Raw genomic sequence first — 21,847 nt, 5'->3', positions numbered from 1 at the left:
GATGAACGGGGGCCTTACGGGTTTGGAACGACTAACCCTTTAAGTGAAAATTAACATATCTAGTGTTTTCGACTAGTACATTACACGTCACATCCTGATGTCACATGTCATTACGGGACCTTTTCAGGTTGTGTGTGAACGCACGCACAGATTCAGGGAAATCACTGGCAGTGTGAATGAACCAAAATATAACGATCCGGGAACAATTGCCGGGACACATTACCCCTGTATTATCCGGAATCTCAGTGTGAAAGGGGCTCAGTTTTTCTCTGCCACAGATGTACAATTGCATCTGCTCATGTACCTTTATAACACTTATCTCCAGGTTGCTCCCGAGGGATTGTCCGGGTGATTAGTGGTCCCAAGTTCATGGTCCCATTGTGTGAAAGTTACCGAAGAATTATGAACCTGACCACTGGCCCTGGTTGGCTTGTAGCGATTTGGTCTTAAGCCCTGACAAGACATCAGAAAGCAATTTTTGTTAGTTTGTTTCATGGTGTGGATAGCAGCCATCCCATTTTGAGGTGTTGCATCACATGATTTAAAGTAGGTCACCTCCCCCACCCACCCCCCATCAAACCAGTTAACAATGTGTCGACTTCCCCCACATCTGTTTGATGGTAGCTGTTTGCATCCTGGGGCTAATTACCATTGCTGTGTTAGTCCCTCAGTGCGGTTACTGGGTTTCAACAGATGGACCCTGATGTGGCGCTGCACCGGGGGGCACACAAGACCTAAGAGAGGACTGCCATCCTCTCATCCTCCACAGCGCAACCTGTATTTGTCCCTACAGATCGAGATACATCCAGTTGCGGCATTTTCTCAGGGGGATTGTTTCTTGACCTGGTCATCTCTTCCTCTTCTCTGCCAGGTTCTTGGTCTTTTTTTTTATTATACCCAAAGCCAATTAGAGGCATCATCACAGAGCTCAGCAGTAAATGCCCCAATATACTTCAAACAAAGTTCGTTTTTCTTCTTCGTTTGGGGGCAAAAAGAAGTTCGAAAAGGCTGAGCGATGGTATACTGTTTCTGTACTTTCCAGCACCCCCACGCTGCTGGAGGCGGGGTGTAGATTAATGTAAACATACATGCGACGCGATGCTCACGTGTATCTCCTAAACACAACAACGATGAAATGAAGAAGTTTAGGCAATCTAGGTGTGAGATGGGCCCCAATGGTCAGAATATTATAGACAAAAGAATAACGATTAGCAGCAATTCAAATGGAAACTCTCCTCCAGAGAGTTTGCTTTGGGCAGCTGTTTCGAACTGCCAAAACGAACTCAAAACGTACTTTGTTTTTTGCCTGATTTTGTTTGAAATGACGTCAGTGTTGGAAATGTCTATAGTGAAAAGGAATATGATAAACTTCTTATTGACTTGTCCAGTGTTCCTCAGATGGTGTAATTGCTTTAGATGGTACTAGGGCTGGTCCGAATACCATTTTTTGAGTTTCGAAGCTTCGGTAGTAATCAACACCGAATATTCGAAGCTTCGGAGGGAGGGGCTGAACATATTCTTCTCTCTAATAAAGGCAGGAATCTCTGTGTGTCTGTCTGTCTGTTTGCATTTTTATTATCTCGAGAAGCATTCATTCAGTTGACTTCACGCATAGTGGGTGTATTTAGCCAGCTATGGAGAAACTGGTAGCAACAGAGTGACAATGTCATGCACATGCACTCTAACAGCACCTAGAATGTCTAATCGTGGCGAGAATTCCGGGCCGAGTTTGTAATCGTGCATTATATAACTGTAACCGTACCTGACAATTCTTAGAACTGTTTGGCCCTATAGTAAAACAGCGCTATATTCAAGAGCGAATGAGAACCGTTTCGCGGGGGAGCCGAGGTGTTAAAAAAAATTATAATATTCAAATCTCCAAATTGAAAATTGAATGCCAGCCCACCGAACGAATATTCGAATAATCGAATATTCTGGTCCAGCCCTAGATGGTCCACAACAGAAAATTTGCGTTATTAAGAAAATGCGTATTAAAAAGTATTTTATATTTTTATACTCATTATTTTTCTGTAATATTAAGAAACAGCCAAAACTGAGGCAGTCTACAAAAAGGAGAGTTTGCCCTCAAAGTCTGTGAGCTGAGAGCAGTCTGTTTTTGACTCACTGATAAACTCTGGATGCAGCACTCTTTTGACCATGGTATCAATAATGAAACCAGACAGAAGTTCTTCTGAACAGACGGAATACGTTTTAAGATTGCATTGCTTTAAATTAATAAATATATTTATTTATTTATATGGTATTAGTATTTTGAAATTGGAATGCAAAACCTATGTATGTATAAGTTTTTTTTAAGGGCTCTTGTACGGCAAAGAGCCAATCAAGGGTTAAGACTCTTGCAGCAGCATTATTTGTCAGAAATATTGATATTAACCAGAATGTGGCATTATGAGTATGTTGCTCACAGTCCTTAAGCTTAAACTTTAAAAGATTTCTAATTGACCAATGCTGAAATCTTTTGATAGAGAGATCATTGATGATGATCTCCAGAATGGTGATACTTGGAACAGTTCCAAAGAAAGTCCTGAATTGATTAGGGATGTGGCATGAAATGCTGAAAATCAGAAATGTGGAGCAGTGGCTAAAGACATTTTTCTGGATGTGTGCATAGTTCAGTAATTATTAAAAAACAAGAACATTTAATAACCCCCCAACAGAGTAACTGACAGATATTCAACCTTCTCAGAGAGCTTGCATTTCTTAATTAATCACTTTAAACTGTGCCTGTTGAAAAAGAAAACAAAAAAAGGAAGAAACCCCTTCAAAAAATAGACTACTTTTGGTGCTTTTCCACTGCGTGGTACGTCTCGGCTCGGTATGGTACGGCTCATCTTGGCATGGTTTGCGTTTCCACTGCAGTTTAGTATCGCTTTAGAGTGGGCGGGATTATTCACGTCATTATAGTTGCGCCACCTCTACTGCCACGATTCCTAAAAAAAAAAAAAATTTCATTCCGCGTCGCCCCATCAAGCACTCGCAACGTCTGTACTTCCGCAACAGACAACGAAACTTTTTGGTTGTTAAAAAAAGGTGCACTCATTCAAAACAGTTGCGTTCGATCCTTCGCTGACTGTGCTGATTTAAATCTAGCGGTTCTTTTTTGTTTGTGTCGCAAGTAGGGCTGTGCAATTAATCGCATTCAATTGTCAAGCGCATCTCGTCAGTAAAGCCGGTCCTGTGATTAGTAGTAAATTACCATCACCTGCTTTCCAGCCAATCCGTGATCAGCAGAGTTTACACGTCACGTTTTGGTAAAGGTACAGTTCACTTTGAACCTCAACCCTGGTGGTACTAAAAAAGTACCAGGTACCAGGTACTGTACCCAGTGGAAACCCCCCCAAAAGTGAACCGTACCAAGCCATACCGTGCCGTACCATGCAGTGGAAAAGCTCCATTTGTTGTTGGCCTACTGGTAGACCATCCTCACCCAGATTCTCCCCACGTGTATTTTACAACTGCAAAAAGACAGCCTTTTCACCAATCTAGAGTGTAGATACCCAAGAAATGAAACCACTGTGAACCCTCACGGGCATTTGACCATTTCCTGCATCACGCACAACCCAGCATCCCTCCAGTAGCCTCTTCAGGGGCATGTGGAGCACTGATTCTCTCTTACTTTCTCTCTCCAACTGATGTGAGCATTGCATCATGATGTGCTGAATTATTGAGAGGCTGTTCGGCCGCTGGTTTGGGATCAGCTCTCCCTTGTCTCTTTGCGGGCTGCGGTTGCTCTGGACCTCTTTGAAGCGGCTGAACTCTTCACCTCGTGTCTAAGCGGGTCATTCTTTCCGTCGGGCCAGAGGAGATGTAGTGCAGAATGACAACCTCGTTCTCTATCCTTCTACTCCACCTCCATCTCACCCTCTCTTTTTTCTATAACTTCACCTCTATCTAGTTTTTCCTCCACTGCATCTGCCCCTCTGATGCATGTCTTTTTTAAGTAAAAGTCTTATTTAAATTACAAAAAAAAAACTAATATGCAATTAATATACATTGTATGCAATTACAGATAAAATAATACATTTTTAATAATAAAATCAATTAGTATTTAAAAAATATATATATAAAAATGGAAAAACCTTTCAAAGATGAAACAAAAATAGATAAACTAGTCCACCTGACTAATTTACTGTTCCCACCAATCTCAATCTTTATTTTCTCCTCCTCATTTATCTGCTCCCCCTCCTATTCCCTATTTGCATCTCTTCTGTGTGCATCAGTTCCCTTTCTCCCTCTTTCTCTCTCTCACTGTCTCACCTCCAAATTCATAATCTCAGGCTACTGTACAGTGCATCAAAGTGCATTTGACAAGTGGGGTTTGCATGTGTTGAATGACTAATGCTCTGAGGCTGTCAGATTGTTTAGTATGCCAAACGGATGTGGTGGGAACGATGGTTGATTCATGCCTTTATTGTCTAAATGAGGGTGAAGTTTGCGGCGCATGTCTTTGTCACCAACCTTCAACAGCTTCTAATGTGGCGCCTCAGAGATGTCTGACGTAGAAATACTGGTGGGTGAATGCAGTCACATAATATAATTATAGGTAGTTGACATGACATCCTTTTGTCAAGCTGGCATGTCGTGTGGTGTGACATGCTTTACTCTTTCTGAAGCTATTTTTAGCAGCATTTTTCTAGTTTTCCCTGTCCTAATTTTATAGATTACTTTTTATTATACATACCGCTTGTTTGAGCCCAAATTAATTGAGAAACTGCATGCAATATTTATAATTTTAAAAACGGAGGATTATTTAAAAATAAAAAGCAAAAAGGTGACGTTAAAGAATGTGAATTTTTACCTAAAATCTTTATGCTTATTTAAAAAAAAAAAAAAAAAAAACTTGAATATGTTTTAATGATTTTAGGGTTGGGCAATATGACCAAATTGTATTTAAAAAAAAAAATTATTTCATGATAAAAATGTGAATCATAATACAGTTATTTTTGTTAATTTCTTTAAGTTACAAAGAAAGAAAATAAAAAATACATCAAAAAATGCAAATGAAAACCGGTACTTACTTAAAACAGTTCTGTTTTTCAGGTACACTAGGTCTAACAGTAGCATTACTGTCTTTTGAATAAACTACAGAATTTGAATAATATCTAAAAAAATAAAGCATAGTCTTTGTTGTATGAATTATATCTACAATGATTCTTATTAAAGCTAAAAAAGTTATTCAGCCAAGAGCAGTTAGTGATTTTCTCTGTCTTTTGCAGACAGCAGAAGCTATATTAGGCAGTATATTGCTCTTAATAACTTTTTTAACATCAAGACATCCCATGCTTTATTTTCTCATTCTTGTTTATTTCTAATAACTTGTGTGAATGTGTGAATATATTTACATACTGCAAATATATTTACATAAAGCAGTATAAATGTCAATAACTTGTGTGAATGCTGGATATATTTACATACCGCAAATATATTTACATAAAGCAATATACTTGAGGCAAAATCTCTGATGATTGACTCTTTATATTGTCACCATGAGATATGTATCATCATGATGATGACATACCATATAAAATTAGAACAATTAAATTACTGTAGAAAACAATAAAAGAATAATATTTACTTAAAAAGGATATAAAAATATTAAATAAATATCCTAATATAATGTAATTGTTTTTTTTTTCTTTTTTTACAACCTATAATCAGTGATCTGCAAATGATTTTCTGTCAGAAAGTTCTGAATGCACTCAAGTATGCACATACAATTTTGTTAGTGTTTACAAAATGAGACTGACAAAGTGGATTCTCCTTTTCAAGTTACAAATTTATTTTTTCAGTTGTTGATGCACTTGAGTTTCTATTTTTATCTCTGTGTAATAGCAGATTTTCGTATAGGTTTCGTATAAGTTTAAAATAAATGTGCGTTTAAATCAACCTTTCCGGAAAAAAAAAAAAATGGTGGGATGAGGGACTCTCAGGTTCTCTGACACATTTAAAACATTTGTCCTTCTCATTATCGTTGTCAAAGACAGGAATTGTTGTTTACATGAGCTTTCTTAAAGCAATTATGCTTAAAAAGTCGCTTGCATGTGTGGTCACGTAAACACACAAAACTTTTTTTCTTTAAGCATAAACCGCTTGACATAGCTATGTTTTTACCCATTACCCCAACTTTGTAAACAGCTTAACCTATACGCATGTGTGATACGTGACAGGAAAGTGTCCTTTACTGTGGATTTAAGCGCATCCAGCCATAGTACGTATTTAGCAGTAGAGGAAGATGAAATATATTATAAACTCTCTCTTTATTGACCCCCAAAAAATTATAAAAATATGTTCTCATCTCATTCAAAAGAAGTGGTGCAGTCAAAGAAACTGCAAACATTAGAGATTGTGAGTTCTGAACACATTTCCTGATATTTTGGAACACTATTTGGAACACTTGGAACATCATATTGTGATGTTACTTCAAAATCTTGTAAAGGCAGTTTTCTGTCATGTAATCCGATGTGATGAGCTGATTTTTGGTAGTTATCAGCATAGTGGTGTGCATGTAAACACACTCACTGGTAAGAAACAGGGAAATCGGATCAGGACATCATGCAGGTCGAATTTGAACCTGCATTTCCCCACATAAGCACCAAATCTTGACATATCTGTAAGATGCGCGTTAGTCACTAAGCCACAGCTTCGGTTTGCCTGTGTTTTCCATTTGTTTTCCATAAATCTGCACTGGTGTATAACTCTCAGAGCTCACAAGAGGTTTTGATAGACCAGATGGCTAACAGATAGTTGCCACTGGTCAGCCTCGGTTTAACCTCCATGCGATTTCAGTGTGTGTGTGTTTGTTTGTATTTTCCATTCGGTATTTGCTCATTTATTTACTCATGATAATTTGCATATCTAACACACTGGCTATTTTAGATGCTTTCAAAACACTGCTGATTAGGGTTGCACTCTCTTCCTCATAGTGACCCGCTCTTTACATCACTCTTTTTTTTTACGTACATGTACACAAATGCATTTGAAAGCAGTTACTGACGTCACTGAACCCAAGGCGAGAGTGCATTGCTCTGTGTGTGTGTTATGAGACTGCGTGTCCCCTAAATGACCCCGGCCCTCAATCTGGCTCCAGGCACTTTATTAAGGGATTAACGGGCTAGTGGTTGTCAGTGTCCCCGTGTGCCATTGCCTCCTCCAGCTCCTGACACCTGGGCACACTACTGACCCCCCCACCCCCCAAACACACACACACACACACACACACACACACACTAAGACACTGTAAACATACACTGTACTCACACACAATCTAGGTCAGAGCCAGACAACAACACTCCAACAGACCCTGCCCAATAACGCTCTCTGTTAACAGGAGGGGTGGAGGTCACCCGGCCTACCCACAATCTCCTGCTCCCTCGTCTCTGGCCAAACTAAATTCATATGATTGCACCCCCTCGGCCTCCCTCCCCAGCTGTCTGATCAAGCATGGTCACCCATGAGAAGCATATGCCATCTACTGCTCAGCTGTATATACTGTCAGACGTCTGATCTGATAAGAGGAACAGGCTAAACGTTTTTCTATCCTCCTTTTTTCTCCAGTCTAAACGTAGGGAGCTTTTCTATATCAGAAAGGCTGAGTGAGTTTACAAGAGCTGGTTTTCATTAAAAGAACTCTGGCGTTCCTATGAGCTGACTGACTGTCTGTCTTTTTTGTCCTGTCGTGGCGCTTGTATGTTTTTTAGGCTAACCATAGAAAGTTCTTGAAACCTTTGGAAGTTTGTAAATGTACTGTCAAGTTCAACCCTCACTGTCATGTTCTGCTTTATACTACAGCACTGTATAACTGCAAATATTCAAAAGCAAAACATAAACTCGCTCATAAACTTTTCTTTTTAAAGATGGGGTAGTAATTGATTGTGTTGGGAGGTCTTTTTTGTACTTTCTTTTTGAGTTTGGCCTTTGGAGCAGTGAGTAAGAAAAAGCATTCTGAGTCATTTTGACCAGATTTCAACCCCTTTTTTTTTTGAAGCCAAATTATAGACATCTGCTTCAACTTTAACCGCCTTTGGTAACAGCCTTATCTCAATGATGCCCTTGTCTCTGTAGCAGTTTAAAACTCAAATGAGTCACAAAATGGACAACCAGGCTCAAATTTAAATATGTTGCACATGACAGTGTGTTGACGTCTGTGCTTCCTTTGGCCAGAGGGCTTATGGGTTAGAAAATCTTGCTTCTTGGTTTTGCACAATGCAGAAAATGTGGGTGATTACCGGGTCCAATTCAAGAGAGCCCCACCCCCATAACATAAAATGGGGCCATAACATAAAAATACAACATGATGTGCAGCAATTTCATGGTTTTTTTTGTGCCGCTCAGTTTCTCTCACTTTCATTCAGAACAGTAACTTTTTTCAAGGATCATCCGGTGGCATCCGAGCACCTTCGCCTCAGGACTGCCACTGACTACCACATACACAAATGACACCACTCTAGTCTTGAATCAGATATGTTCAAACCATTGAGACAGTTATCAGATATACTCATGGCAATGGTCACTTCTGCAAAAAGCTTTCATTACTTGAAATATTTGCCTGAAGTGGAAATTTAACACTTAAGTTTAGAAGTTTGTTGAAATCTCTATCCTTAGAATGCACTGCTAATTGGAATCAGTGTTATAATGGTTGTTTGCAAATGGATTAACATTCACTTTAATTTGCATTTTCAGAGAATAACAAAGAAGCTTGCCACCAGAATGTCATAGTGAAGGCGGAGCCTATGGAAGTGGACCCGCCCCTAGAATTGGCCCCACCCTCCTCTCATCGACTGGGCTTCAGCACTTCAGGAGCATGTGAGAAGGAGGAACCGATGGTCAACCTCCCAGATCCTTTGCCCCGCCCCCAAAATGACCTCTTCTCCCAGGACATATCAGTCAAAATGGCCTCTGAGCTGCTTTTCAAACTGTCTGGTAAGTCTCTGTGACAGAAGAAACAAAGGGGGGACTGTCTGTTTAAAAAAAAAACAAGCTTTCTGCTGCGACAGTATTCAGGTTTTCTTCTTCATTGTCTTCTCTTATTGCTGCACTGACACACTAGAGAGTGGAGGGATATTTGTGGTGTTAAATGATGACAGGATTGAGCTTTTCTTCCAAGAGCGTTCTGAGGATTAGCAGAGACAAACCTGCCCCCAGCGCTCCTCGCTGCCAGCTACGGCTCTCTTTAAATGCCATCTAGCACCTCGGAAGCCAATCACAAACCCCCCCCCCCCCACACACACACACACACATATATATATATATATATATATATATATATATATATATATATATATCTGCACACCAACCTCACACGCACGCCATTTGCATCCTCCCACCTCCCCCCCACCTCATGGGAGCGGTGTGTAGCTGCATAGTGTGTATGTATAACCCCTCAACCCTCGACTCCCTCAGATTGTTCTCAAACATTCTGGCTCAAGCACACTCGGTTGCACACACTTCCCTTGTCTCTCTCTTTTCTCTCTCTCTCCCTCTTGCTCCTGTGCAGCATCGTCATGGCAACGCAGAGAGCCCTTCCATCCTCTGTGAGCTGTGTGACCGAGAGGGTGTCAGGGAGAGGGGGCTTAGGAAGTGCCACCCAGGGAGCAAGGTCATTACCAGACCACCAGAAGAGAGAAAGACAGGCAGATAGACAGACAGACAGACATGAGACACTGTTCTCTTTTGCCCTCTGTTTTTCAAGATTTTAAAAGCAGTTTGGCAAAACACAGTTAAAAAAAATCTAACCACTGCAATCCCTGCTAAAAAGACTGACTTAAGTCAGCATGCATGGCAGAATTATTTTCTTATTTAGTATTTTTGTCCTGGTTTTCCAGTAGAAATATGTAACGTAAATTTACTTGAGTAAAATTGTGTCATATATGTTTCAGAGAATTTATCTTGAATTTATTAAATTCTAATATTTATTCATATGCATTATGTATTTTTTACCCCATTGTCAAAGAGCAAACTCACTAAATGTTGCAAGATTTTTGCATAAAACAAGAAAACACCAAGAAAAAAAAAAACTTAAAATATTCAAAAAAAATTATATTTACTCAATTTTATGTTTATATTTATTTTACTGGAAAACAAGAATTCCATTCTATTAATTCCATGCTGGTGAAAAAGCATAATCACAAAATATTTAATTTCATGACTATGATTTTTTTCATTGTTTTATTATTGTTGAAAAAGCATTGCATTTATTAGAAATTATTGAGTTTGAGAAATTAACTTTAAAGGGGGGAAAACTATTTTATTGTAGTTTTGGTAAACTGGATCTTGCATTTAGCAGGAGTACCAGAATTACTGAGTTTGGCAAATTCAATTTAAAGGTGTGGGGGCGGGGACAATTTTACAGCAATTTTGGAAAAACTGGATCTTGCATTACCGGCAAAACAGCATTCTTATCTACCACCATGCGAAACACAATATGTGCTGGACACCAGCAACAATTGTCTTTTTATCAGGGATGGATTAATGGTCAGCTTTATTAATGAATAGTTCTACTAACAAATAATTGCCCTATTACACTCACTGGTGGCATATGATTTTACAATACAAAAACAAGCCTATTTTTAACTCCATTGTGTTTTTCTTTTTCAGAAAAAGTAAGTAAAGCTAACGAAAACAAAGACAATGCATCATTTGGTATACACAGGTAGGTTTACTGTTGTACGCTTATTATGCTGCCAGAATGTAGGGAATCACATTTATTGAATTTAATTGTAGCTTGTGATTTTCCAGCCCTTTCCTAGACGACCGCTTTAGACAATCACCTTTCAGCACGCGCTCCAAGAGCTCTTCCCCAGCTGAAGCTGGATCTTCAAGCAGGGTTACCCAGCAAGGTAAGACTATATCCTCTTCGCCAGCCAAGGCCCTTTAGTCTTTACTTACATTCAGCATCCATTATGACACACCTGCTAATGCGTAGTAAGTTACCGGTCATAAATACTTTTTACTGTTCTAACTGTTCATTATTTTTAATATTAACAAAACAGTGCTTATTATACGATATTTGTTCGTAATATATGTTTTGGTGCTTTAATGTGAGGTATAGCCCACATATATATTGCAACACGCTTCGGGAGAAAAAAAATGAACTCATGAATTCATGAATTTTTCCACTGAGGAATCACTACATCTGTGTTTAGTAGACACTTGTCTGTCTCTGACATCACTCATGGTCAGATTGTAGTTTATACAATTCAATGTAGGCACTATATTATGTTCCTTTCAAAGGTACTGTCCACTAACAGGTCATTTTTATGCGGATTTGGTATTCATTTTGGACCCTGCTCACATCTACATAGATCTATGTATACAAGCCGCCCCTCTCATCTAATGCGAGGCTACAGAGGCCCCTCGTGCTCCCACCCAGCTTTGAGACCACTGCACTGGGCAGCTGGCACTCCCTGCTTCCCTCTACTGGCCCCTCTGGCAAAGGGTAATTAGTTTGCGCTCGCCTGGCCCGATTCCCTACACCAGTTAATGAAAAAATGATTGGGTTTTTCGTGTCCAGGGTGCGTGAAAGTTAATTCACTACACACTCAGACATGCGTTCGTTCTTCCGCGCAGACACAAAGTGGACGTACACAAATCACATGACCCTTGTCTACCTTTTTCATTTCTTTCTCGCTTTCTCTTTCAAATTCTTCCTCTTACTCCATGTTTTGTGTCTGACTCCAAGTGTCTAACTCCTTCTGACCCGGTGTGGGTAGTAACTCCCACTCCTTAGTTAAGACAAAGAGCTCTAATTTTTTATTTTTAACAGCACAATCAGTGGGTGAAAAATAATGAATTGCTCTAAAATAGTTCTGTATTTATGCCAAAAAGGTAAACTGAATGTCTGTATGGCCAATTTAATCATTTCTGTATAAAAAATGCTTTTATGTTGTTCTTGGCTGCATCAGATGAATGGCATTGCCTGCTTTTGCATCTTATTTTTATATTTTTCACTTAATTGCATGAGAATACTTAAGTTCATTGTGTCACCCTTCGTGTGTTCGGTGTGTGTGCAACACTCCTCTTCTATCCTTGCCTCTTGCCCCGAGTCATCTTCAGCATCACTGCGGAGGCTGTCTCTTCTCTCTCTAATAACACTAATTAAACCATTTACCACTTCAAGGCATTGATGTAGATGCTCTAGTGTCTCAATTAAGCGTCTGGGCCTTATTTTTTTTTTGTATTGCAGAGTCGTGAACTTTGTATATTTTGACCCCAAATGCAGCATTGTTAACCTGTATCCAGCTGATTGAACAAGACACTAGAAAGTTGACACTAGAAACTCACCTGGAGTATAAAAGAAGATACTTCAAACAACTTTTTAGTCCATTCTGTGAAAGTCAGTGGAGTCCAAATAAGCAATTGACTTTAAGTGTATTTACAAAAAAAAGATTACCATTCAAAAGTATGGGGTTTGTAAGATTTATTTTATTTTTTATTTTTTTGAAAGTCTTTTCATTTTTACCAAGGCTGCATTTATTTGATTAAAAATACAGAAAACATAATAAGATATTTAATATAACCGTTTTCTATTAAGTTGAATGTTGAATATTTGAATTTGAATTTTTAGCAGCCATTACTCCAGTTTTCAGTGTCACATGATCTTTCAGAAATCATTCTAATATGCTTATGAAATATTTTTCATAATAGAAAAATAAAAAAATCTTGCTAACCCCCTGTCCCCAAATGTTTGTTGTTGTTGTTTATTTTCAGCAGAAAAAAAGCAAGTCATTCAGGTTTTACATGAGGGTGAGTAAATGTTGACAGAAGTTTGATTTGGGTAAACTATCTCTTTAGGTTTGTTAAGGAGCCTGGTTCTGAAAGCACAACTTCTATTGGTTCCCAATGATGCAAGTCTTTTCATTAGAAGAGGTGAGAGAGGTGCATCAACAACAAGAAAATGAAGGTATTAGGGGATAGTCATAAGCATTGCACAGGCATTTGTTCACTCATGTCCCCCCACTGAGGCATTGTGGGAAGGTGCCATCTTTTCCCTGGCAGTCCCCAGGCTCTGTCACACCAGAGCTGTCGGCACCACATCACACCGCACTGCCGCTTAGTGGGACGTGAGTCAGACACACAGGTTCGTATGAGCAGTGTGACTCAGTGGAACCGTGGGCCCTGGGGTGACGAGGCTGATTCAGGTCCCTGTGTCTGATTGTGTGTTGCCTTTTCTAAACGCGCACATAGATTGAAGCAGAGGGCAAAACACCCACTGTAGTTTTAATTAAAGCTCTTATGCAGTGCAGGTCAGCGCGGGGGACGGCTGGGAGAAGGCACACACATGGCACCCTTGTTTAATTATGCGGTTTAGCAATGCTAATTCATGCTGGTAGTGTGGCACTACTAATCAAGTTGAGTCTTAAAGATTCAAATATGGTCAAAACATCATCCAGTAATAGTAAAGTTGATATCAACAGGTGCTTAAAGGTGTCAGAGGTATAAGGTATATAGGTGGTATATCAATTATTTTGTTTTCTCTTTTTTGGCAAATGAATCACAAACGCCAGTTTAGGAAGGCGGAGAGACTTTTTAATCACAACTGAACAAAAAAAAAAAAGCCTTTTTGCACTTCCTGCAAACGTGGATGTCTAAAATCCTGCTTTTTCATGGAATCCAAAAAACTTCTCACATTAGTAAGCTATTTTTTTTTTTCTGTTGCGGTTAGAGTGTCTCGCTTTCACCTGTCTTCTCCTCCAACATGATTTTGTGTGACAGCAGTAGCTAATCATCTTTTTGATCTGAAATATTTCTCATCAGATTCTTTCAAGGATAAATGATCTGAGCCAAACTATTCACGTTACTTTAGAGTAGGAGTTTTACTGTATATCAACAATTATCTCATTTGTGTCTTTTTATTTCACCTAAAAAATTTCAAAAGAAAAAGTTGTTACTTATTTAAAACATAACCGAGAACTCCACTGATCTATAAAAGAGCAGAGTCTGAGCAATAAAAGTTTCTTCTGGGTCATAATTTCCCTACTTTTTCCCCTGTTGGCTTAAAACCGAAGTAATGTGCCTCGTTTTTCAGAAGTAAGTAATACATCAGCAGTAAAATCGAGCAGGCAAGCAAGACATCACTTATCCTTATGTCTTTTAAAATAATGATGGATTTCAGAGCTTACCACAGGATAGATGGCTTACATTAGTTTTAACAGCTGCTGTAGGACCAATAAAAACCTTGGCATCTCTGTGCATGATAACAATGAAATTGACACCCTGACATTAGATTGCCCTGTAGACTTATATATTTAACTCATAAGCATCTTTCAACTAAAATCGTTGATGGAGTTTAAGGAGTAAAGGGGCACTTTTAGCATCATTCCCTGTGACTTCTTGAGGAAGCGTACTGACAAGTCAGACAACCCCTCCCATTGGGCCGCTTTGAGACACTATTCCCGTCAGGACTTTTGGGTTTGGTCTCTGGCAGAAGATACGAGCATCCCCATGAAAATGTCCTTCAGGTCTTGCGTCCAAGGCCAGTGCATCTGCTCTTTAATTGCCACCATTAAATCCTCTCTGATATGCCAAAAAAGAAAAAAGAAAATGCTGTTTCTCCCCAACCACTTGCCCCCCTTTTCCTGGCCGTGCCCCCATCAATCCTGAGGCTGCATTGCTTATGACAGCATTTGTAAAAAATGTGCCTATTTATGAGCAAACCACAAGTCCAAAGGGATGGGCACACACCCGCTGCATATCCAAAAAGCCCCTTGAATGTTTATTGAACGGATCAAACGCTGTGGTACATGCATAATTTTTTTTTTTTTTTTTTTTTTTTTAACTCAAGTTATTGATATGACCTACAAACCCAAACCATGCATCTCTGAATGCCTTGACATAATTAAAACCCTTTCAATTGCAAACCGCAGGCTTTTTTAATTATTTTTTTTAAACAAGTATACATATTTCTGTTCCATTTTGGCTTGTAAAGAAACATTGCTTAACATTTGGCAACCTCTCTGCCTCTTGTTTTGTACAGAATTATGGCCAGGCGTTCATATTGCACCAGACATCTTTTTGAAGGGGCTGTGTTACATGATGACGGAATTTCTCTTCGGTTTATATATTTATTTATCTATTCATTTATTTATCTCTCTCTGCCTCCTTCCAGAGAGAGAAAAGGCGTGGCGCTGCATTTTAATTTGATGCCGAGCCAACCACCTTCATCAGAAGGTTAATTTAGATGCTTTCCTCCACTTTGTGGCATGCTGTCTCTCTCTCTCTCTCTCTCTCTCTCTCTCTCTCTCTCTCTCTTTCTCTCTCTTTCTTTCTCCCCCTCTCTCGCTCTTCTAATGAAAGGTGCAAAAGGACCACACAGTCCAATGTCAAGATAAAAAAACACCTTGCTGGCTCCCTGATCTGGATGTATAGACTCATCAACATATTATCCAGCACAGTGACAGAACACACACTGACCTCTTGCCAACCTCCGTGTCTCTTGGTTTCTCGGTTGTTCCTGCAATTAGTAGTTCCCATGTGTCACAAGAGTATAATATGTCAAGAATTCAGACAAATTCATCTAAGGAAGTAAATGTTCTGGTGTAGCATGTATATTGTAATCTCAAGGATGTCTAGAGCAATAACAAAAAGATTTTTAGCTATAATATTCCAAGATTGCAAACTGTAATGTAACAAAATGAATCGCTTAAGAAGTGTCACAGGAGCAATAGTCTGGTCTGACAAGCAGAGTGGTACAAACAGTGAAACTTCTCAGTGCTGTTGGACTGGAGAACCAGAACTAATTGTTGTATAATATCCGATTATTATTTTTTATGTATCCAGATCCAGAGAAGGTGAGTAGTGAGCCAGGAAATGGACTCACCCAATGGAGACTCAACGAACAGCTCTTTCCCTGCCCTGTATGTGGCAAAGTGTTTGGTCGCCAACAAACTCTCTCCAGGCATCTCTCCCTACACACAGGTGAGAGTACATTCTCTCAAACAACATTCAACCAGTTTGGCTATGCCGGTTAACCAACTAAACCAGCTAAATTATTCTGCTCCGCCTTCTATGTTGGTGTAAGCTGGTGTTTTCAGCAGAACTGATCTAGTTACCAATATAGTATTACATTTACACATACATCCATAATAACAACTACAGTGTTAAATTACCTGGGTAACAGCTTTTACCAGTTGACCAGGTTAAGGTCATCTGCTGGTTCACAACAGTTACTGAAAAGCAAGCTTTGTTGAATGTCATATGCTCACATGTGCACATACATGTCCAACAACATTGTATGTTGTCATTAGGACAAGTAATTCCTTAAGTAAGTAAATAAGGTTCACTGGACTAGATTACCCTTCCTTTAAAGAGATTAGGCTACTGATTAGTCCTGGTGGGAAAAGAACCTAAGTGATTACTAAGCTGTAAAGAATTCTCCCCAAGAACTAAGCTCACCTGGAGCACAGCACAACCATGACCAGCCTTGCCTGATTCTTGAACAATCGCGTCCCGCAGGTCTCTAAGGAGCATCAATGAGCTGTCTGATCATGGTCCATTCAAATGCATTTCAGTCTGGACTACAAAACAAATAAATAAACAAAGTCCTGTGGGAATGTTGAGCCTCAAGAGTAGAGATCTTCTGATCTCAGAGAAGCCAGGAGGAGACGAGACACCTTATAAACATCTTCTATCAACAGAAGAGTCTATTGATTGTTTGCTTTCTAATTGCTCTCTTGTTTGTCTCTGCAGAAGAGAGGAAGTATAAGTGTCATTTGTGTCCGTACGCGGCTAAGTGCCGAGCCAACCTCAACCAGCACCTCACCATCCACTCAGTCAAACTGGTGAACACAGATGCCGAGCAGATTGTTACCGCTGTTACCAATGAAGGCCAAGAGCTCAAAAACTGTCCCTACTACTACAGCTGCCACGTCTGCGGCTTCCAGACAGAGTTTAACGCTCAGTTTGTCAGTCATATGTCTCTTCATGTAGACAAAGAGCAGTGGATGTTCTCTCTCTGCTGTAGCATCTGTGAGTATGTGGGTGTGGACGAGGCCGAGATGAAAGCTCACATCAGTGCAGGGCACGCAGGTAAGATCTCACTGTTCTTACATTTTACGCATTACCCGTTGAAATCTTGAGTTTTGGATGCTGGGGTGTGCACTTAACTAGTTGAACTAGCATGACTATCTTGGTCAACCAGCTTTTCCAGAAAGGCCATGCTGGTTAAATTTTGTGGGTACATCGTGCCAGTGCTGGTTCCCCAGCAAGACTAGCACTACTAGATTTTACTCTAGACCTGGAGTGTCAGGAGCATTTTATATTCTGAGATATTTTATTGTATTTCTATTTACTCTGTTTTACAAGATTGTGGCCTTTTAGCATAAATAATCTCAGAATCAGTTTGTCAGCTTGCAAGATGTTGGGCTGAGACAGGACTTCCTATTTGACCGAACACTGAACATGGTGTGAGGGAAATGAGTGTCAGGAGTGATCGGGAAACATTTCAATGGAAAGCAGCTAAAGCCTACTTGCTAAATGTTGTTAAATGCCATTGAGTGTCAGAAACGAAATAAGGTCTGTCCAAGAAAGTTTCACTAGGCAATTTTCGCTAAAGGGGTCAGAAAAGTCGTAAAACCTGGTGACAGAGTCAACTGGTTTGAAAACCGTAGTTATTTTTTTTTTAAGTTCCATTTGGTGGCGCTAGTGATGCAGAAATTACACCGTTAAGGTCTGAATCACTGGGTGGATGTTGTTGACACAGAAACTCACCAGGGTTATTATAGACAAACACCTCAATCTTCAGGTTGTGCGTGGGGTTCATTTGTAGTCGTTCATGGAACCGACTGAGGGTTCACATTTGAGTGGGTGTGTGAGTTTATATTTAACTGCGAGGCCTGGTGTTATTAGACCCAAGGAGGCAGAAAAATCGATGTCCCTAGTCGCTCTCAACTACCCATCCAAGTAGCCCAACACCGCCATGTCTCCCACACTCACCCTCACGCCACAGAGCTCAAGTCTACTTCAGCAAGACAGTGAGCTCAGAGAGTGACAGCAAAAGAACAAGTTGGTTTGTCAACTGCGATTTAGCGCCCTGCCTGAGACACCCCTTGCTGCAGATTTGCTGACCTCGGGTCAGCGCCTACCAGCCTGCACTTCTTTGTCTCCTGCTTAGTGAGAGTTGCGGCTGTCACCAGGGTGCCTGCCTGGCAGCTGTTCTCTCCATCACTAATGCTTTGCTTTACACTGCAGGTGTACGGATAAACCTGGATGTTAATTCATCCTGATATTTCGACCAACATCCACCGCGTCCAGCAGCCTTATAGAGGCCGTCAGGTTCACTCACAGAGATGAAGTCCTGCTCTTCATAACGCCTTACGAGTCACACAGCGCATCTGTATTCAAAGATGTCATTGCAGCTGACAAAAGATTAAACATGACCACCTACTCTGTATTCTACATGCGTTTTTTCAAAAGAACGCCTGTCTCAACATGTGAGCGAAGCACGTGTGAGAGCTGGTATCGGCCATTTCGTGAGCTCTGAGAGTCCTAGGGGAGAGCCGTGGCCTGAGATGCTCCCGCCATCTTAGCTGTGGCGGCCCTGACCTAGGCAGCCCCCCTCCCCTGCCGCTCTCAGGCACAGCGAAGATCAATAAGAGCGCAGGCTTGAGTGTTCTGGCTGCTTGGATACAGAAGTCAGGCTAAACCCGCAAGAGTGCCTCTTAGGGAAGAGAGCCCGCCTCCCGACTTTTAAGGCTTAATACCACAATGCTCTAGGCATACATATTCCAGCCCGGCTCACTGGGTGGATTTCGATCAATTGGAGGATTTTTCTGCCTTTTGCTTTACTCATTACAGAATTCATTATCAAACCTTGAGCTCTGAAATATGCTCCCACCTAATTCTCTGATGGCTTAAGCTAAGCCAAGTCTTTGATACCATCATGCCATTCAAATACGGAGTTTGTCTTATATTCAGGAAGTGACTCAAAATATCTCTTTCTTTCTTTCTTTCTTTCTTTCTTTCTTTCTTTCTTTTTATCCCACACAGGTTTCAATTCTAGAAGCCCTCTAAGTGAGACCAAGAGCACTTCCTCCTCTCTCTCAGCCCTTAGCGACTCCCTCAACAGCTCTGAAGGTGGAGATGTTGCCCAAGGTAACGAAGAACTAAAAAGCCTTTTGGCCCCGCCTTCTTCTGTGGGCAGTCAGTCAAGCTCAGGCCCAGGAACAGAGGAAAAAGCAGAGAAAGGTGAGGTGAAAGATTTAATAATATATATATATATATATATATATATATATATATATATATATATATATATATATATATATATATATATATATATATATATATATATATACTTTTCAATGTATTAATTGATCAAAGGTGACAATAAAAAGTTTTCCATTATTACCAAAAAAAAAACACAGTTTCCACAAAAATATTAAGCTGCACAACTGTTTCAACACTGATAATAATAATACATGTTTCTTAAGCCTCACCTCAGCATGTTAGAATGATGTCTGAAGGATCATTTGACACTGAAAACTGGATTAATGGCTGCTGAAAATTCAGCTTTATCTTACTAGAATAAATTACATTTTGGAATATATTCATTTTTTTTTTGTTTTTTTACATTTTAATAATATTTCACATTATTACTGTTATATATTGTGAATACTTTCACAATATTACTATTTTTGATCAAATAAATGCATCATTGGTGCGCATAGAGACTTATTTTAAAAACATAAAAAAATTACCCCAAATTATCTAGATAAAATAAATAAATAAATAAATACTGAATTATTTTGATATAAACTAAACATTAATGTTCTCATAACCATTATTTAATGTAATAATGGTAGTTCAGGAAAGTTAATAGAAGTTATTATGCAGTGTTAACATAAAAAAAAAAAAAAAAAAAAAAAAAAAAAAATTATGCGAGGCTCCCTGAGTTGGCCAAAGGCCTGTGTTGGGAGTCCCTTAGTCTACAGAGGTTCAAAATCTAGATTAGTGGCCTTGAAGAAAATCTTCCAAGTTGTAAAACTGATTAAACGTCTAATTTTTGACAATTCAGCCAACATAAAATTTTTCTCTCTCTTCCTGACCCATTCCTTAGGCTTTGAATGCGTCTTCTGCAACTTTGTGTGTAAAACTCGACCTATGTACGAGCGGCACCTACAGATCCACCTGATCACACGCATGTTCGAATGTGACGTCTGCCACAAGTTCATGAAGACACCCGAGCAGCTCCTGGAGCACAAGAAGTGCCACACCATCCCCGCCGGAGGGCTCAAGTAAGGAAAGCAAGTACAGCACGTGCCTCCCCACAACCTCACGAAACCCGCCCCCACCCTACCTCAGCCCCTACCCCCTCAGACAGGACACAGCCCAGGTTTTAAACTGAGTCTATCCAGGAGCACTGGTCGAGGATTCACAACAGAGGGTGTTCCAGAAATGATCTAAGTTCATCGAGCAGTGCTTCAGGGTAACCTCTCTGTGGAGCTGCATACAGTGGAAGCATGTTATAGACAGAGTTCCTGAATGTGCCTGAAACATATGTGAGCACACAACAAAGATTTGTATGTCCTACTTATAACTGCACTTTACAGCTAATATTTTTTAAAGGAAGAGTTCAGCAATTAAAGGGATTCTGTTATGATTTACTCACCCTCAACTTGTACGAGTTTCTTTCTTTTGTTGAGCTCAAAAGAATATGTTTTGAAGAATGTTAGTAACTAAACAGTTGATCGCCGTCAAATTATTGGTTTCCAACATTCTACAAAATATCTTCTTTTGTGTTCAACAGAAGAAAGAAAATCATGAATGGACACTTTTTTTGCACGCTTCAAAAAGAATGCAAAAAAGGCATGAAAGTATCATAAGTTGCCCATACAGCATGCACTAGTCTTCTGAAGACATACGTTTTCTTTTTATGAGGAATACACCATAATTTAAGTGATTATTTATTGGAGACCTTGATATATTCCCTAGCTTTTCTATTATGAGAGTTCGTAAGAGAAGTAGTGAAAGCCTAAATATGGTCAAAGAATCATCTGCTTCACAAAGCTGATCAGAGTGATTCATGATCTGGATGGAGCAGTTCTTATGTTAACAGCTTTTGAAGGGAAATATTTTGTGTGAGTAACAAATGTGGTCTGTCCCTTACTTAGCTTTAGAAGACTATAGATGAATATAGCACATGAGTCATTTCGACCACTTTTATTGTTCTTTTTCATACTTTTTAAGCTTTTAAAGAATTTACAGTTCTTATTCATTGTAATTACAATGATTAGAATTTTTAGGGAAATGGTTGGGACATTGTATTGCTAAAAAGTTTAAACCTTCAATTTGCTGAATCACACTTTAATTTACAAGAGGAATAATAAAAGCCTTTTCCTATATTCCTCATCAGTGTTTGAGGAAGTATAGGGCTCCCCATAGGTCTCATTTGTAATTCCACTTTGCAAGTGTTATTGAGAGAGTCAGGGACACTAATTCTGTGCAGGTGTGCACACAAATCACAGGCACTTTCAGGAACGAGACCCTTCCTTTGGAAAGCCTGTGGTAGACATTACTGCAAAAGGTCTGGGCCCGCATGTGAAAATCTATCTGAAGAAATCACAACAAGCCAGTCAGCACTTGTCCATCTGTTGAGCAGCTCCACTGCCAAGACCATTAGGCTACAGTTCACACTGTTCTTTCTCAGCCTGTCATAACCGCCACCACAGTTACAACAACACATTTAAACACAATGAATACTCATCTGAAGGCCAATAGACACCCGATTCCCAAACAATTACAAGACATACTGACCCCCAAGTTGAGATCTTGTTTTGTTTTGGGGCTCCTTTTTTTTTTTTACTTAACACAAAGTCCAGTCTTTGATATTTTC

At 39.7% G+C, this 21,847-nt stretch overlaps 1 protein-coding gene across 8 annotated transcripts in view; it reads left to right on the top strand.

Annotated features, from left to right (window-relative positions):
* Nucleotides 1-21,847, top strand: part of LOC109068547 (zinc finger protein 827-like) — a 67,103-nt gene that overhangs the window by 39,098 nt on the left and 6,158 nt on the right. For 7 of the 8 annotated variants that reach the window (XR_006160236.1, XR_006160234.1, XM_042758108.1 and 4 more), the window contains exons 6-12: nt 8,701-8,940; nt 10,615-10,669; nt 10,756-10,856; nt 15,796-15,933; nt 16,705-17,043; nt 19,003-19,200; nt 20,072-20,249. Coding sequence is in view for 6 of the 8 variants with exons in the window: in XM_042758108.1 (XP_042614042.1) it covers nt 8,701-8,940; nt 10,615-10,669; nt 10,756-10,856; nt 15,796-15,933; nt 16,705-17,043; nt 19,003-19,200; nt 20,072-20,249 (1,249 nt within the window). In the remaining 2 variants the exon portion in view is untranslated. The remainder of the gene's footprint in view (nt 1-8,700; nt 8,941-10,614; nt 10,670-10,755; nt 10,857-15,795; nt 15,934-16,704; nt 17,044-19,002; nt 19,201-20,071; nt 20,250-21,847) is intronic. The other variant, XM_042758116.1, reaches the window with a different exon arrangement.

Source organism: Cyprinus carpio, chromosome A1 (genome assembly GCF_018340385.1).
Source record: "Cyprinus carpio isolate SPL01 chromosome A1, ASM1834038v1, whole genome shotgun sequence".
Classification (NCBI taxonomy): Eukaryota; Metazoa; Chordata; class Actinopteri; order Cypriniformes; family Cyprinidae; genus Cyprinus; species Cyprinus carpio.
Note: the sequence above shows the minus strand (reverse complement) of the source record. Positions and strands in the feature narration are given on the sequence as shown.